General features: G+C 37.6%; 1 protein-coding gene across 1 annotated transcript; it reads right to left on the bottom strand.

Moving 5' to 3' along the window:
• Nucleotides 1-1,133: 1,133 nt before the first annotated feature.
• On the bottom strand, nt 1,134-19,429 carry ncs1a (neuronal calcium sensor 1a). The gene is made up of 8 exons (XM_067406831.1): nt 19,125-19,429; nt 8,493-8,517; nt 5,152-5,290; nt 4,018-4,096; nt 3,578-3,666; nt 2,709-2,786; nt 2,099-2,219; nt 1,134-1,591 (listed from the first exon to the last, which is right to left on the bottom strand). Exons 1-7 carry the CDS (start codon nt 19,186-19,188, stop codon nt 2,121-2,123), a joined length of 573 nt encoding a protein of 190 aa, XP_067262932.1. The 5' UTR covers nt 19,189-19,429; the 3' UTR covers nt 1,134-1,591; nt 2,099-2,120.
• Nucleotides 19,430-19,762: the final 333 nt, after the last annotated feature.

The following is a 19,762-nucleotide window of genomic DNA, read 5'->3' as shown; positions in this document are numbered from 1 at the left end:
TCCATTGTGTTATGCAAGCAGTAAGGTTCTGTCTGCCAGCTTGAACCTTTCCATCTCCATTTTTGGTCCTTTTAGCCTGGATGCATGTCCATTACACCAGTTTTTATTGGAGGGTGGCGTGTGAGATGAATGATTGAAGCTAACTGGCAGGATATATTCATGAGTCTTTTGACTGAATAATAATACAGACATTTGAGTTGAAAATGAGTTAAAGATACACAAGACTGAAATTTTAAAACATAACGTTGTTGTTGCCAACCAATATATTTTCGTTCATACACAGCGTTGATTCTCTCTCTACACAAAAAATAAGATCACTTATTTTAGAGCATATAGATAGTGATTATTACCTATCACATGCAATATTTAGGTGAAATTACTTCCCTTAGAGCAATGCCCCAATAAGACCCTCCAAGATATTTTCTTAAAAATGTTTTTATTTAAAGAGACCCCATTAGCATTACATTTCATTAACATTACTCCATAACCATAATATTTAATCTACTGCAGCGTCTGTGTGACATTACGACAAACTCAGCAGTGCATTTTGTAAGTGAGAGCAGACAGACCGTGTAACATTTCCAGATGACCATATTAGAAAGATGAAATGTTGGCTTTAAAAAAAAAAAATACATGTAGGTTGTTCATTTGGATTTTAACCACACCCTGTCAACATTACCAGAAATCTAAATATACCAACAGTGTGCAGAACTTTGAACACTCTGGGAATGTGTAGTGCTGCTGAATGATATGCTATTGGTACAACATGAATTTCATTCAAACAAGCTATAGGTGCAACACAATAGCTGTCTGAGAAGAGCATGTTTGTCTGTGTTATATGCATACGCCCACACCATCACAACAGTCATGTGCAATACTGTAGAAAAGTTGCATTCTACATCACAAGTTATACAGTGAGACTGCCTGTGGGTCAAGCATAGATACAGGTTCAATATAATACATCACGGCTGACAGAATTTCACAAGGCTGTCAGAGTTTCATAAGGACTAATGAACAGATTTTGTTTATTGTTGAAGTTTGCTGATTCACATAGACAGGTTATATAAATAAATACGACTGAATGCATGTTGTTCAGTGCCAGCGCTTGCTGAAGCTCCGTGGAGCGGTGCGACTTCATCTTCCTTCATCATGTAGTAGTGAAGGCTAGACCAAAATCCAGCTAGGTCCACCCTATCACTCATTACAAAGACCACAGCAATATAAGGAACTCATTCATTGGTCTTTAGAATATTTGAGTTTTACATTTAACAACACTGATGTGGATGCCCTCAAAGTCACTGTCCGTATGAGTGTCTCTTTTTCTTTACAAAAAGGGCACTGAATCCATCAGATCTCATTAGGTTCTTTTACTGTACATCAATCTTCCCAAATGAGTTCTGAAAGGGTTTGCGTTGTCTTGAGCGGCTTTTGGTTTTCCAGTGACAGTGGAGATGAGTGATTGACAGCTGATCCCCTCTCAAGAGCAGCACCCACAATGCACCTTCGTGTTGGCAGGCCAAAGAGATTGGTGACAGGTCAGCTTTCTTCTCACAGTGTCGGCAGAATGACATAAATGTATTGTATTGATTACCTAGATTGGAATGAAAGAAATTTCATTCATTTTACTTTTACACAGAGTGGGTAAATGATTAATAATGATTGCAATATTATACCATTTATTTAATTGGTGCCTTCAAACAGATGCAACTATCATGTTCAAAGCCTAAACTGAATAAATTGATATCGTTCCATCAGAACATTTTCTTTTGCCAAGCTATTTTTTTTTTTTTTCAGTTTACACTGAACTGTAAAGATGTGTGCCAGTTGTTATATTTAAATCTATTAAAAATCCTTCTCTGTATTTGAAAAAAGGCTGAAATAAAACAAAAAATAAAAATATAAAGTGAACTAAAATTAGGAATGTTGCATGGCAACTAACTGAAATAAGCTGAAGTGCTACAATTACTAAAACTAAAAACATTAATAAATACTATAGTATATGAATAATATTAAAATAACACTGATGTGTTCATTTATAAACTTCATTGTAGTCAGCAGGCTGTGATCAGCATTTGGGAAAATGTGAAATGGGACTCACTGAACGCCACTTTGAGATGGGCCTATACCAGGCCATCATAAAGGGAGAGTGCCTGTACAATAGAGGGGTCCGCCTTGGAGCCCTCCTGAAACTCTTGCAGAGTCAACATCCCATCTGCATTCTGTTGACAAAAGGAAGCCAGTCATAAGTCACATCACTGTTAAGTGCTTACAGTTGGTGGTGGAACATATGCAGGGAATCAGGTAAAGACGTTTTTGAAATAATGAATTCAAATCTCTTTTTCTCTCTAGAGCTCCGTGTTCTTTCAAAGGTTCTTTTATCAAAGCTTTCTGAGAGCCTCTAGAGCTTCAATTTTACGTCTTTCATGTGGCGCCCCTTCTGTGTTTCTAGTACCTGACAAAGGACAGCTCTCCTGACATTCACAGCAAAAATAAGCCATTGTATTGAACCTATAGCTAAGAATACTTAGTCGTAGGGAGTCTTGGGATTGGATTGTTAAACAATGATTGAAAATGATCACTGAGAATGAAAATGAGACTGCAATTCACTATAAATGCAGTACATTTTCCATGCTTATTTTTAAATAGACAACTATTACAAGTAATGGGAGAAATAAGGCAGTGAAAGACAATAAATGCACAGAATTCACCTTATCCATCATAGCAAAGATGCGGTCGACTCTTTTCTCTGGTGTGTTTTCCTCCTCAGGTAACTCCACTGTGTTCCCCTGCAAGACATGAACAAGATGTGAATTCGTTTATTATTATTTTATTAATTTGTGAATTTGTTTATGTATTAACATTTTGCCAGCCAACTGAACAAAAAGAACACTGCAATGAATATAAGCTGACTGCATGTATTAGTTTGAATTGAAGGGGAAAAAAATCAATGTAAGCAATTCCAGCAGTTAAAATATGGTGAATTATGTCAATTCAATAGCATTCAAGGGCAAAACACAATACTTGGCCGAATCTAAAATGCAGTGTTGTGCTGTATGTAAATGGAATTTCACAATAAGGTTCTACAACATTATTTTATGTATTTGATATCATGAACTATCAATGAATATTTTTTTTGTATTATTATTATTTACTAATGTTAATTTAGGAAAATTACTGGATAAATGCTTTAAAAGTTCTGTTAATTATTAGTTAGTGAAAAAAATTATATTATATTATAATTATTGTGAAATTATATTATACAATTATATTATAATGAATAGTAACAATAATAACTGGGATTTTTTATATAGCACAGGTGAATGGGCCTGTTTGGCAATTGTATATGATCATAACAGCATGAAAACATCTTGTCTGATCAAAAAAGCACACTATTAAACTTCCTGGAAGCCAGTATTTGTGAAGGTTGTCACTGCAGTCACTTTATCAATAAGATGTTCATAATCAACTTCTAGAGTTTAGGCTTTACAATAAACACCATGTTGGCCTTCCAAGAAAGCACTTTCATTTACTCAATAGAAATAGAAAGTTACGGTTCAGTGAGAAGCAAATGACTCACCACCATCTGGTAAATGGCGTCCACAATGTTCAGCATCTCATCTCGGGTTATGTAGCCATCATTATCAAGATCATAAAGTTTAAAGGCCCCTGTGACAGCAATAACAAACAAGCACATTAAGAAAACTCTCTCTCTCTCTCTCTCTCTCTCGCTGCAACATCTTAAAACGAGCTGAAAATAACAGTGTAGCTTCTCATTAGAAAACTAATGTAACACTTTTCTACTGTTTATTTTGACATGATCATCTTTTCATTAGTCATAATGATGAATTAAAATGGAGTGGCATTCAGTGTGGGTAAGAGCTGTGTAAAATAAGACACTGAAATGTCACTCCCTGAGACAGACTTCTGCAGAAAAATAAACACATCTTTGCTGCAGAAACAAAAAACCATTGAGGTACTGTCAACATTATGAGATTTATAAAGAAATTTAGGTCTTACATCTGAGTTTTTCATCCAGTGTCCCTCTAGATGTGACAGACAGAGCTTGTATAAACTCTGAGAACTCAATACGTCCATCCTAAGGATACACAACAGATAGACAGCAGGAGAGCCGATAAGTTTAGTGTAAAAAGAAGTCTAAAGGACTGATAAAAAAGGTTTGATTATATGCAGCTTTGTTACAGCCTCACACCTGAGATGAAAGAGACACTAAAGATGGCAAACAACTGCAGAGTGACACAGCAAAAAAACTGCAGTTAAATACAGTAACAGCAGGGAAGGCTGTTATCTTACCTGTGTTCAGTCCCATCATACAGAAGGTTTTATATATTGGAAATGTCATTCTGACATAGTGATTCTGAAGTGTGTCTAAGTGTGATGTGATTGTTGCACACAGTCGTACTGAGATTCTAGAAACATCTGAGAATACTCTACGGGGGCTTCGGCAATGCTGTCTGACTCACTCAAACACACACACACACACACACACACACACACACACACACACACGTTGGGATTCCAAGTTTCCATAAAAATGTCCCCACAAGGTCAAAGATTTCTGGTATATCCTTATTGGACCATTTTGTCCTCACAACGTAAAGAATACCTGAAGTACACGTACACACACACAGTCTTGTGTGTAATATTCTCTATAAAGCTTCCAAATGCATTATCATTTCGCTCAGACTCAGAAAACTCAGAAAGCAGCAAACTGCTCTACCAAAAAAAAAAAAAAAAAAAAAAAAAAAAAAATATATATATATATATATATATATATATATATATATATATATATATATATATATATATATATATATATATAATAATAGTTCTGCAAATCTGTTGAAGCTGCATTGATAAAACTAAAATGGAAACACATAATGTCCCTGTCGCTGAGTAAATAAAAGTGAATGGAGTGTTTACACACTGTATTTTGCTGTTCAGCCAAACAGCTCTTCAGGGACAGATTCTAGTGGCAATAATTTTCCAACTCAGTAAATAAGATAACAAATGAAAACATTTCATATCAAAACATTTATTGGTAAACAGCAACTTTAAAAAGCCCCAGTAGGCTAATATAACCGTGCTTTCTTTTTATGGAATTTTTTCCCCTTTTTTTCAGCCTCTTGTTACCTTGTTCTCATCAAAGACATTGAAGACAAAGGTGGCAAACTTGGTGGGGTCGCCGAAGGGGAAGAATTGCTTGTAGATCTTCTGAAAGCCAGCTGCGTCCAACTGACCACTGGGGCAATCTTTAATAAAACCCTTATACCTGCACATGGACAGGAACAAATGAAACAGGATAAGAAGAGTGAGGATTGAAGAAAAAAAAAAAAGTATTTCTTTTCTAAGAAATTTATTCATTCTGCAAGGATACATTCAATTTATAAAAAAAAAAAACATTTTCAACTTTGATAATGATTAAAAAAAAATTCAAGAGGTCCCAAATGCAATTCACTTTTTTTTTTACAACCCAAGACAAAAACAGACATCTTCACCCTGTATATACCCCCCCCTGTGAAGATAAACTGATAGCACCCAAATGCACTGCTAGCAGTGTTACAGAACATGTGGTCAGGGCATTTTGAGACAAATTGAACCTCTGTCACTCTAGCCTGCAATTTTCAGAAACAACACTCGAGTGCTGTTTATTTTCTGTATGCTAATTGATCCCTAAAAAATCCGAAGGCTATCATTGCGGATGATTTCCGAGCACTTTGGGTCACAAAGGGTGAAATGGTTGCCCAGCATATTACAGGGCACGTCAGTCTTCAATTGCAAATTAATTTCCAGGAACATCAGTTTGGATTCTGCATTTTAGACCTCACGACCTCACGTCCATACCGGCGTGATGAATACGATCCTCAACTGGATGGAAGTGAAATAAATACTTTGATTGATGCGATACTATCAGATTTATGATAGCAACCTGATTGTAACAAAGCACTGTTCGCCAGAGGAGAACTTGACCCCCAACTAAGCCTGGTTTCTCCCAAGGTTTTTTTCTCCATTTTAACACCTATTTGCCACTTGTTTGTTTTGCCACCTGATGTCACCTGATGGAGTTTGGGTTCCTTGCCGCCGTCGCCTTTGGCTTGCTTAGTTGGGGACACTTGACATTTGATATTCAATAGTATTCTTGACATTTATTCAACAGTGCTTTGATCTGCCTGCATTGACACTATTATTTAAGAGCTGCTGTGCAGCCAAATTATGTACCAGTTATCAACGTAAAGCTGCTTTGACACAATCTGCATTGTAAAAAGTGCTATATAAATAAAGGTGACTTGACTTGACTTGACTAGACCTCATTCTAGGAATCTCTCTTAAGTATTTGTGGCCTAGCTGCAAGATCTGTGAACTGATCTGAAATATTCAATACTAATAATGGTACTAGCATGTAAAATGCGAACACTTTTTAAAAACACTGACAAACATTGAAAAGACAATTTTCTGTGAATACATTTAAGCCATTATACAAAATGGCCCTCACAATCATAATAAAAATCTCCAGCATTTGTTGCGGTTAAAAACACTTCATTAGCTAATTACTCATTACCTCCTCAAAAGGGCTTTCAAAGACAGTTTTTTTTTAACATTATGCTAATTTACAGTAGCTTCATGACAGAATACTGTCACATCATATGTGCAGCACAATTTAGTAAGTAACCTGAGTGCTTTAAATGATCAAAATTAAATAGCTGTTATCAAGAAAATCACTTAAATTGTGTTTCAGATGGGAATATATATTATCATACCACTGTTATACAGTCACATAAACGTTTCAGACCTAGTTTATTGAAGCTGTCTTGAGTACTTGATTCTGAGTGGTCAACTGCAACATTCTCTGGTGAAATGTTTTTATATATTTACCACTAAATTGTATATTTGACCATTGCATCGGCAACCAATCTCTTACACAATGCTAGTTTCTTGTCTGTTGGATCGCTCCATGCATTCTTTCCTTTCACATGATAATAATCTAAACTCAAATCACCATTTAATGCACAGTGATTTACTTGCTAGCCACATAATAAGTGGGATGATGTGCAGTTAGTCAGTCATTATCATAAAATAAATGTCTTCAGGATGACAGACTGCACATTATAACTCACATTTTTCCTGAATATTCAAATATGTACTTTAATTTAATCGGAAAGACATAAAATCAAAACTGCAGCTGTAACCCACAAAACTCAGTTACAGCAACTCCTATTCTAGTTTTGATCAATTCACTCACTTTGCTTAAGAAACTGTAAAAAGCTTAGGACTTTCTATCTTTCTATTGCTAAACAAAGGAACAGAAAATCGTGTCTGATAAAAAATTCCCTGGAATACTCTGAAATTGCATTTGTAAGGCTTCATCTAACGATCCTCTGAGGACTCGATACAGATAGCTCAAAGGCAAGTCTACGTCTGGTATCAACAAACATACTTCTATATCATCAGAGAAATTGAAGATGAAAGTGATGCACACCTTGAGCTGTGTGTGCATGTGTTTGCGTGCATGTCTGGCAGGCATGTCTAGGCTTGCTGTTTAGTGATCTGATCAGCGCTAGCTCCAAGGGGCTCTGCTTTCAACACAAGACAGTTGTGCCTGTCTTTAACAGAGCTGTCTCCAGTGAAATGCCAGTGTATAAAGTACAGTGCAGTACATCATCTGTGAGTATAAGAATTAGACATGCAGTAAAGGGAAGATGTCTATTGTATAAACACATAAAAATACAAGTTTGAACAGTCGCAGAAGATTGGCCCACCTTTGTAAATGTCATCAAAAAGCAGAAAACTATTTTCCAATACTCTGTGTACTGTAGACTGGATTATTAGTCTCACTTCTTTGTTCCATGATTTTAGTTTTCTTTTCCTGTTCTTTCACTCTTCATCCTTCTCTCTTTCCCTACTGGGCACCCTGCCTAGAGTCAAAAATTCCCCATCTGCCATGAGAGGCATAGAGCAGCCAGGAGGAGTATAGATGTTGGCATGTGAAGTTAAGAATTTATGGAGAATTTGTGCTCTGAATAGGCACTGAATACCTACAATTATGTGGTACTTTACAACATCCCCTTCCCTGGTGGCAGATATTTTCAAGATGATTCAGTGTACGGCCATTGTTTGCTGTCAGAAAGTGTCTCATTTCTTTCCCCCTATCTAATAATATTTTTTCAAAAATACACTCAAAATGCAGTTCATATAAGGTTAATTAGGTATGAATAAGGTTAATATGTGTTTTAAAATATAAGATAAGGGATCTTTAATGGCAAGGCATGTGGTGTGATTCCCATCTATGAATTAATTATTAATACATAAAATTAACAAATTGGAATGTTACATTCTTTAAACATTTGGATAATAATATCTTTGTTGAGATTTTAAGTGATTGATTGATTTCCTGTTTATCTCTCAGTTCAACTCATGATGAGGAAAGGTGAGAGAAGGGAATGCTTACAGAGAGAGGACATTAAGAGCATACTTACCACTGCTGAACTTCCTTCTCTGTGACTGCAAAACAAGACAGAGTACAGGTGACAGTTAGATTTTGTTCAGAAACTAGATGGAAGTGTCTGAAAACTTTACATGCTAGTCTGGGCTGGTTTGTGCTGGGTAATGCTGGTTTGGTGCTGGTGGACCAATGTAACCACTGAGGGTTGAACTGAGAATGAATTTCTAACTCTGAAATGAGGTAGTTAATAGAATGCTGAAGTAGAATTAGAATTTTAGTTGAATTTAAGGAAGTAGAAATAAAATGACTTTAGTTCCAAATAAATGTGTAGACCTGCGAAAAAGAACATTTGTCAAGACAAACTTTGAATTTATGGCATAGCCTAATTTGAATGTTTCAAAAACGTTTTGATGTTTGAAGGCTTTATCAATACATAACTATATATCAGTTGATTCATTTTTAACCAGCATTTATTGGCATGGGGCATGTACATATGCTTGATTTTGGCAGACGAGATCTGCTGCCACTGCAGCTGCTGAGCAAATACAACAATTTGTTCAGCTTAGTTAAAATAGCATACATAAAAGACTATGCTACTGCAAGAATATATAAGAACCCCTGTAGCAGATCTCTACAGGTGGCACTGGGGAAGAGGAGAAGTAAACAGAAGTTAGCAGGCTATAGGGTAAAAAGAAAGTATGTCTGGTTGGCTAATGCCACGTCTTTAGAAGAACCAACCAGCGCTTAGTAAGAGTTTCATGACTGAACTATGTATAAACTACTATTCAAAAGCTTGGGGTAAAAGATTTTTAAAAATGTTTTTAATGTTTTGTCCTTTGAATGAGACATTAAACTGAGGTCCTGATTCTCTGTGGTCATTAAAAATCCCAGGATGTCCTTTGAAAAAGAGTAGGGGTGTAACCCCAGCATCTTGGCCAAATTTGCCCATTGGCCTCTATCCATCATTATCATGACCTTCTAATCATCCCCATATACTGATTGGCTTCATCACTCTGTCTCTCCTCCACCAATAAGCTGGTGTGTGGTGGGCATTCTGCCGCAACATGGCTGCCATCGCATTATCTAGGTGGATGCTGCACATTGGTGGTGGTTGAAGATATTCCCCCTTCCATATGTAAAGTGCTTTGAGTGCAGAGAAAAGCGGTATGTAAATGTAACAAATCATTATTATTATTATTTTATGCTCATAAAAATACAGTAAAAATATATAGCAACCCGATCTCACGGCAATTCGTACATATTTTACGAGTTGACAAATTCGTATGAATTCATACGAATGACCTACCCCAAACCCCAACCCTAAACCTACCCGTCACTGGGGTTTAGACAAATTAGCCACCTCGTAAAATACGCACGAATTGGTTGTGAGATAGCGTTGAAAATAGTAGAATTGTGAAATATTATTACAATTTAAAATAACTGTTTTCATCTTAATATATTTATTTCTTCTGATGGCAATGCTGATTTGGTGTTTAAGAAACATTTCTTATCATTATCAATGTTGAAAACAGTTGTGCTGCTTAATATTTTAATGAAAATGGTCATACTTTTTCAGGATTATTTAATGAATAGAAAGTTTAAAAGAACAGCATTCGAAATCGAAATCTTGTGTAACTATGTAAATGTCTTAAATCAATCAATTTAATGCACCATTGCTGAGTAGAAGTATTAATTTCTTTAAAGATGGATAGACAGACAGACATGGAATGAGTGAATTATTGGCATTGCATTTCCAGCAGACAATCAACATCATATTGCTGCTGAGAAGCTAAATGGAGACAGGGAAACGTGGAAACCTGACAGGAGAACTGCTGTAGCCATCTCTCACAGCTTAGAGGCAGACTGCCATGTCAACAACACTAACATCAGGCCTGTCACTACACTGTCACTACTTTTGACAGCCCGAGCCATGGCAGAGAGAGCTTTTTCCACAAAGATTTATTCCTCATACATACGCATGAGCAGACACATACTTTTAGATTCACTGCTACAGTAAATGGACCACTAAATGAAATGTAAAATATAATTATATTTTTTTGTTTAGCACATTTATCAAGTGAATTGCATAATAAGTGCAGAGTTCTTATGTTTAAATCTTTCAACAGTGTGTCTCAAGATGCCCCAGTGAGATGATACACTAGAGCATGATGCAACACCTTTGCATTTACTGACCTGATATAATCTCAATATGTCATTGATTCAGATGGTCTTTATGGTTTGTGCTAATCCACCATTTACATCTTAATACTCTTGAGTACTGTGTGCAACTGTCTACACCTACCCACACACACACACACACACACACACACACACACACACACACACACACACACACACACACACACACACACACACACACACACACACACACACACACAGAAAGCTCTTTGTCTGGGGCAGGATTGTAGTCATTACCAAGGTCAGTGATGTGCATCCACATAGAGCGAAAGGTAGAGAGGAGGAAAAAAGAAATGGGGAAAAGATTAAATTGTGTGAAGATATTTAAGATTGGATCAGCATTTCTTTTATATGAATGAGAAAGAGAATTGTTGAGGTCTATGACACAACCAGCTCTTAGGCCTTGAGGAGTGAGAGCACTAGCTGAATAAGGAGGCAAATATTATAATAAATGTATAAAGGAATAAAATATTTACATTACTAAAGAATAAATGTAACCAGTGGGTATGACAAAAATATGTCTGGACAGGGAGAGGGCAGAGGGCACTTGGTAACACAGGTGTGTCTCATCAACAATCATGACCCAACATGACTCCATCCAATACATAATTCTCCATCTGCTACAACAAAGAACAACAGAGAGAGAGAGAGAGAGAGAGAGAGAGAACAGAAGAAAAACATCCTTCTCCATCAAAATTAATAAGATACTGAATATAGGATATTCTGCAACCTCACAAACAATAATAACCCAGCCCATAACAAACCACAAAACATCTCATCTAATCTGCTCGTCCCGATGAAGGGCACTTCTACTCATTCTGCTTCTCTTCATTGTCTGTATCGTGGGTCGTGGCAGCAAATTAAGACCAGCAAAAGAGCAAGACAAGAGCAAAAGACAGAGACAGGCAAAGAATTATGAACAATCTGGTGCCTTGGGAGCTAATGCACTGTCAGAGCCATTTAAATGTCACATTTATACTGACTCTGAGGTGGTTTTTGTTCATATATACTTTGAGAGGAATCCATTATAAACAAATCCATATACATGTCAAAACACTAGCCCCAGTTCTGAACATAAACCATATCAACCTGGAACACTACAGTAAAACAATACATACATATTTTTGTTTTTTGCTTCCTGATATAATATTTTAATTTAATACTGTTCAAAGGTTTTAGTCAGCAAGGATGCATCAAATTAATCAAAAATTACAGTGCATACTTTTATAAAGGTTTCAAAGAAATGTTTTTTAGTAAAGGCTGCTGAAAATTCAGCTTTGCCAACACATGAATAAATTACATTTTTAAAACATTTTAAATTATATTATTTCACAATATTACTGTTTTTACTGTGTTTTTATCAAATAAACACAGCCTTGGTGAGCATGAGAGACTTCTTTAAAAAAAAAAAAATCAATTGTAACCCAGCAACCACTGGATTCAATCCATATACATTTGTTTTGTTTGTTCATTTGTTGTCTTGCTCCCATCTGCTCTTAGGAAATGATTATTTTATTTCAAGAGATTGTGAGTGTGTCCCTAGTGAAAAATAAATACACTAAAATCTATTTAAAATACTTTTATTTTATGCTAAGTGTACTACAATTGCATTTACATTTGCATACTTAGTGTAAATAACCTGCAATTGTACTTTTAGTATACTAAATTGGTATACTTAAAGTCTGCTAAACTGGAACAAGTATTTTTGTGTTGAGGTCCAACTAAAGATATACTTAAGTATATTTGATTGTGCTAAAGTGGAACTATTGCAAGTATACTTTAGTACAAGTATATACATCTTGCATTCAAATTATACAGTGATCATACTATCCTTACTAATAGTTAAATATAAACTTTTTTTTTCTTAATATTTAGAAATAAATTAATAAATGTAAATTGTGCAATAAAGAAGAACTGCAAATAAAGTGTAATTAAAATACCTTTGTCAGTATGTCTCTAAATAGTCAACATCTGAAAATCATCATCTAAAATCTTCTTCTAAGGACAACTTAGATTAACTTTTTTGATCCACTTCAGATGCTGACTACTGTATATTAATGGCTTTTCAGTTAGTGTGAAATGAATGTAGGCCTATTTTAAATACATTTTGGTAGGGTTTTTCTGCATCCATTGCCTCTGATATGTTTTCTCACCATCACGTACTTAACTCAGTGCTTGCATACAATAGTGCCAAAGTTTGTGACTAACGTGAGCATTATGCACCAAAAAAGTACTCAGTACTGAATTGATCCATTAATAAAAAACACCTCATGAAAGTTAAGTGCATTGCTGATTATGTGAATCAGAGGACATCCCCAGCCAGGCTGCCTGTGTGGGCCACATTCTGTGAAGCAGACTCTCTGTAAATCTCCCTCCACTGCTGTATTGCCTCTCATGGGCCACCCACTGTGATATTTGATTAAGCCTATTTGTGGACATAAACTCGATGTGAAGGCTGGTGGGAAGGAGAATGACCGGTAGCCATCACCACTGCCGGGCTATCCTCTCTGTCTCTGTCAGAGGGCACAGCATGGGCAATGAAGGAATCATCCAACATGTGCCTCTAAAAGGCCTGTTCACACCAACACAAATGTTTGGCATGACAGTTTGGTCCTATTTTTGCATGTAATTATCTTACAGAAAAGCAGAAATACCCTGGTTACTCCAATACACAATCACTGTGCAACTTTTCATTTCTGACACTCGATTTTCAAGGAAGCTGAACAGTATTTACGTTTTCAAACAGCAGTTCAGATTATTGTATTCACTAAACCATCCATCCATTTTCTTCCGCCTTATCCGGGGCCGGGTCGCGGGGGCAGCAGTCTAAGCAGAGACACCCAGACTTCCCTCTCCCCAGACACTTCCTACAGCTCTTCCGGGGGAATTCCGAGGCGTTCCCAGGCCAGCCGAGAGACATAGTCCCTCCAGCGTGTCCTAGGTCTTCCCCAGGGCCTCCTCCCGGTGGGACATGCCCGGAACACCTCCCCAGGGAGGCGTCCAGGAGGCATCCGGAACAGATGCCCGAGCCACCTCAGCTGGCTCCTCTCGATGTGGATGAGCAGCTGCTCTACTCCGAGCTCCTCCCGAGTGACAGAGCTCATCACCCTATCTCTAAGTGAGCGCCCAGCCACCCTACGGAGGAAGCTCATTTCGACCGCCTGTATCCGGGATCTCATTCTTTCGGTCATGACCCAAAGCTCATGACCATAGGGGAGAGTTGGAACGTAACGAGAGTTGACCGGTAAATCGAGAGCTTCGCCTCACAGCTCAGCTCCTTCTTTACCACGACGGACCGGTACATCGACCGCATTACTGCAGAAGCTGCACCGATCCGCCTGTCAATCTCCCGCTCCGTCCTTCCCTCACTCGTGAACAAGACCCCAAGATACTTAAACTCCTCCACTTGAGGCAGGACTACTCCACCAACCTGAAGGGGGCAAGCCACCCTTTTCCGGCTGAGAACAATGGCCTCGGACTTGGAGGTGCTGATTCTCATCCCAGCCAGTTCACACTCGGCTGCAAACCGTCCCAGTGCGTTATATTAAACACCACCAAATAAACGATAGAGACAACAGACTGTCTGCATTTTTCCTCTTCTATTTACTGTCACTTAGTAAAATAGTCCATTCATGAGTGCCACCAAGTCATAGTTTTATGTAACAGCAGCAGCTCTGGCATGTAAAAAAGCTGAAATCCTATTGGTTGCTCAGGTTTCTTCACAGTTCGATGGAAAAGCGATTAGAACTCTTTTTGTGGGGGAAAAAACGTCACACAGACATGCAAATTAAAATGTTTATTGCACTGAATTTTCACACTAAATATATGTCTTGGTGTGAAAGGGCCTCAGTGCTATAAAAACGTAATGGGACAACGTGCACCCTATCTGTGGAAAGTACTCTGAATGAATCAGTGGCTCATAGTCAATTACTGTAGTCCAATGGAAACGATGCTTGATAATTTGCAGAGCAGGTGGAAATAATCTGAAGTCTAGCAAGGAGGGAAAATTTATCATCCTATTTCTACTTCTAGGAGCATTGGAAGGCGTACTAGCACTCTTTAAATGGAACAATGGATACGGGCTAGTTCATCTTCATGGTGACCATAGAAAATGAACGAGAGCAGAATGAAGAAAAGAGTGTGTGTGTGAATTACATCTGAGTAAAACATTATGATATTACAGAGAGCTTGCGGATGTATTAAGTGAAACAAGCAGCTGTTTGTCCACTACTATAAGTGAATCAATCAAGAGAACCCAAAGTTTATTTTTCTGGATGAGAGAAGCTGGGAGAGGATGAACATAGCTGATGTGAAACCAGTGGTAATGACACAAAGATTGAGAGGTGAGTGGAACAGAGAGTGTATACACTCGGCAAAGAGAACAAGAAGAGACAAGCTGCAACCAGGCTGAAACAGAAAAGACGGGAGAGGACTGGAGTGGAGAAAAACTGAAAAAGAATGTGAGAAGAGAAGGACAGAGAGAGGATACAAGACTAAAGGTTGATTGCTTGTTTGTTATTGTGCATGTACATAAAGCCGTAACTGCAATACAAATATTGAAATGCTTTTTGTACTCTTAATACTCCGTATGTACAATAACTGGTATTTGTATGTGTAAGTACATTCTCTTTGTTTGTTGTAATGATCGGAGAGCAAAGAACTTTATCTCTGCCTTCAAGGGTGAGTTCACCCAAAAATGAAAATTCTGTCATTAATTGCTCACCCTCATGTCGTTCCACACCCTTAAGACCTTCGTTCATCTTCAGAACACAAATTAAGATATATTGGATGAAATCCGAGAGGTATATGACTCCTCCAGACAGCAATTTAACCACCACTTTCAAGGTTCAGAAAGGTACTAAGACATGAAAACAGTCGGCGTGACTACAGTTGTTCAACCTTAATGTTATGAAGCGACGAGAATACTTTTTGTGCAGAAAACAAAAATAAGGACTTTATTCAACAATCTCTTCTGTGTCATTCTCCTATACTGTTTCTGTTCAGAGCTGGTTACTGTTCTCATTATCTTTAATCAAAATGTAAAAAAAAAAAAAATAATAATAATAATCCAACTTTTCTTTTCTGCTGACTAACACTTAGGCAATGCAGGCTACTGGATAATATTCACTGACAGCCAAGTGGCATTTAAGCCATTGTTTTAGCAAATGATCTGGCTAATTCTCATATTTAACTACCACCTTTTACCATCCAATCAATTCCAAAATCAAGTCCCACCCTATAAATATCCTGTTGTATTCATAAATGCACATATCACTTTAAGAAAGGAAAATAAGATGTAAAGATCAATTCACATTGAATTGACTTTGATTATAGGTCATCCTGTTCGGCGACTCATTATAGAAGACTGGCTGAGGCACAGAGGGGGAGCTGCCCATGAACATTGAAAAAAGAGACACGTAACTCCAACCCAGTTCTTCCACAGCACACTTTGAATTCTGTGATGTGATATTAGGGTGACATCCGTTAAATCAAAGTCTTTAGTGTAAAACATTCATAGAGATTTTTCAAAATTTCAATAACAGGTGAGAGACAGTAATTGGTGTGACCACACTAGCCCACAGCATAGAAAGAAGAAAGAGGGTTGAAATGGATCTGTTAGACAAGGGTTCTTTCAAACATTCTCTCTTAGTAAAAAAACTAACCGACGTCAAAGAAATGATGCTGAGAAAAAAACATCTTCAAGTCTCTTACATGACTAGTGCATTAAAACACTTGTCTGAAGAGTGACTGACATGAGGCTTTGGATTCTATTGCAGACATGGTCTCATTGAAAGCTTGTTAGATTTGTGAACTGCTCCCACACTGATCTAACCCTGCAATGAAGGAGGAAATTATTTCCTGAATAAAGCCCTGCTTTACCCCCCGTAGCGCACAAAACCGACCTCTGAAGATGCTCATTAAATATGGTTCACTACCGCTGGGAATGTGCTTAAATTCCATTCAAGTTTAAAGGAGAACATGGTAGAACGTTAACCAAGTTACCCACTTGCAAGTCGATCTTTGACACTGTCCTAGGTAACTGAAAATGTTAAATGGTAGGCCTATAGAGTCATTCTTTTCTTTAGCACCACAGTTTTACAGTATACTAATTGACATAACTGGTATCACTGTATTCAGAGGAAAAATAGGTTTGTCACAATTAATAACATGCGTAATTTATCAACTTAGGTCCTTAAAGGGATACTTTCTGTCATCATTTACTCATGTTGTTCTAAATCTGTATTATTCTCTTTCTTCTGCTGAACCAAAAAGATGATATTTTGTTGGTAACTGAACGGTGTTGTTTACTACTGACTTCCATTGTATTGACATAAGATAAATAAATAAATCTTTTATGTTCCGCATAATATAATATGGAGTGACATAATTGGGTTAGTTCACCCAAAAATAAAAATTCTGTCATTAACTCACCCTCATATCATTCCACACCGAAACTTTATTCAACTATATCTATGATGGGCGATTTCAAAACACCGCTTCATGAAGCTTCAAAGCTTTATGAATGTTTTGTTTTGAATCAGTGGTTCGGAGCATGTATAAAACTGCCAAAGTTATGAAACACTTACCACATAACAAAGCCTCGTTTACTGAAATCACGTGACTTTGGCAGTTTGATACGCGCTCCGAACCACTGATTCGAAACAAAAGGTTAGTAAAGCTTCGAAGCTTCATGAAGCAGTGTTTTGAAATCACCCATCACTAGATATTGTTGAATAAAGTGGTTATTTAGTTTTTTTTGCTGCACAAAAAGTATTCTCTTCGCTTCATAACATTAAGGTTGAACCACTGTACTCACATGAACTGTTTTAAATATGTCTTTAGTAGCTTTCTGGGCATCTGAAAGTGTTAATTTGGCAATGGAGGCCTCACTGAGCCATCGGATTTCATTAAAAATATCTTAATTTGTGTTCTGAAGATGAACGAAGGTCTTACAGGTGTGGAACGACATGAGGATCAGTAATTAATGATAGAATTTTCATTTTTGGATGAACTAACCCTTTAAGCCAAGAAAATTAAGAACAGATAAGGACAACAGGATATGAGGACACTATGGGGAATCTGTTTTAATAAATGATAAATTATAAATAAAATACACATTTATAAATATATCAACTACAATTTCCTGCAACAATGCAAAGCATGCTTCTATGAAATTTGTATTCTTTATATTGAGCCAGGAGGTCAATCTGTGACATTTCGATTCTCTACAGGTCAAATCTCTTTGCGCTATGGGAATTCTCAGGTCAGAGTTTACCAGACTTTAACTTTCATCCCTTGCTTAAAGTTGCAGACACACACACACACACACACACACACACACACACACACACACACACACACACACACACACACACACACACACACACACACACACACACACACACACACACACACACACACACACACACAAACCTGTCAATCTTACACTGACTTCCATTCATAAACATTTTTAAATTTTGAAATGTATTTGTGACTTTTTAAAAACATAAGACCTAGAGCATGACACAATATCCTGTTCACTGCGAATTCTGAAAAAAAAAAAAAATAAAATAAAAGAAAATGCACTCAATAGTGTGACCACAGCTAGACGAATTCTCTTTGCGTGTGTTTGCGTTTCTGCTCTTCTCTGGTTGTATATGTGTATATGAATGCAAATGAACTGAACACAAGGTCTAGTGTGACAGTGACTTTACAGTAAAACAAAACAAAAACAGTTGTTGGTAATCCAGTCATGTAGACATAATTATGTCACTGTTGTACCTTCCCCTCTAAAATTTGCTTCACCTATTTCACACTATGATTAATATGCAGCATTAGCGAGGTCTCAAAGCCTCATCTCATTTCAGTAATCTAAATCAAGTCAAAGCCAGTTGATGTGATAATGACAATGCTAATATGTTTTCTCCACCTCAGGGAAGGATTGATGCAACACAATTTTCAGTTAGCCCCACACCTTATTGACTCGACGTGAGAGTTGCTGCCAGCTGTTCATGTAGGCACCTTATCTTCTCACAACAGAGATGCAAGCCAGTCAAAACAAGCTTAATGATTATATGATTAGTGACAGAGGAAAATCAATGACCCCAGAGACGAAATGATGATCCCATTCGATTTATAGGGACATGAACATAATCAGCCATAAGCAGGCAGGTAGGACATACACACACACACACACACACACACACATACACACACGCGCACATAAACAAACAATCAATAGTGCAGTATCACAATACAGCTTGGTCATATTAAGCTTATATTTCAGCCAAATGCAACTTCATCAGATAAACCAATATTTTTAAAAAGATGGTTTTAAAGTAAATACAAAAACAGACCTGTTTCCACTTAAATTAAGAGAAGGAAAAAATGAAGAATAAATAACATGCAATTAACCAGCACAAAATAGCACTAGACATGGAAGAAATGACTAAAGAGCGGTACTCACAGTAGGTCTTTCTGCACAGCTCTTCCACTACCTCAGGCTTTAGTTTGCTGTTGGATTTGCCCATCTCTCCAGCTGGCCACAACAGTTTATCCCCACTCCCTAAATCACTCCCCCCAATCCCACCTTCCACTTACATTTAAAGAAAGAGAGAAAGAAAGAAGGAGAGAGAGAAAGAGGGAAGCACAAGAGATGCAAGTCCTCCCTTTGAATCGTGCCTTTCCTCCTGACGGCAAAAAAAGAGGAGGAAGGACAGTAATTGAGAGGAGCAAATTACACAGAAGCAATGTGATTACAGCATGCAGTGCCTAGAGTTGTCTCTCCTCACTCGGAGGGAATGAAAGAGAGAGAGAAACAGAGAGAGCTTTAATCTGTTAACCGGTGTCCCTCCTCCCCTTTCCTCCACCTCCCCTTTCCAGTCCTCCGGCCAGTGTCTGCGGTTCCCTTGTGGAATCAGGGGCTCTGGGCAGTGCTCGAGCCCTGGAGAGGTACTCTTCAATTGGGTACTCGCTGCTGTCTGGCTCGGTCCATTGGAAGAAGAATCGATTTACAGACTGAGTCAGACATGCAGACGCATTTGTTGGCTCTCTCTGTGAGTGAGTGTGTGTGTGTGTGTGTGTAGGAGGGTGCGGGCGTGTGTT

Source organism: Chanodichthys erythropterus, chromosome 13, assembly GCF_024489055.1.
Source record: "Chanodichthys erythropterus isolate Z2021 chromosome 13, ASM2448905v1, whole genome shotgun sequence".
NCBI classification, from domain to species: Eukaryota; Metazoa; Chordata; class Actinopteri; order Cypriniformes; family Xenocyprididae; genus Chanodichthys; species Chanodichthys erythropterus.
The sequence above is the reverse complement of the archived record's forward strand: the minus strand, read 5'-3'. Positions and strand labels throughout refer to the sequence as shown.

Excerpts from the sequence above, each read along its gene's own strand:
- ncs1a (XM_067406831.1), bottom strand. The coding sequence starts at position 19,188 with ATGGGCAAATCCAACAGCAAACTAAAGCCTGAGGTAGTGGAAGAGCTG. Across the intron at positions 2,787-3,577 it reads ACGCCATTTACCAGATGGTG|GGGAACACAGTGGAGTTACC; the intron begins GTGAGTCATTTG and ends CATGTCTTGCAG. Across the intron at positions 2,220-2,708 it reads TCTTTGCTATGATGGATAAG|AATGCAGATGGGATGTTGAC; the intron begins GTGAATTCTGTG and ends TTTTGTCAACAG.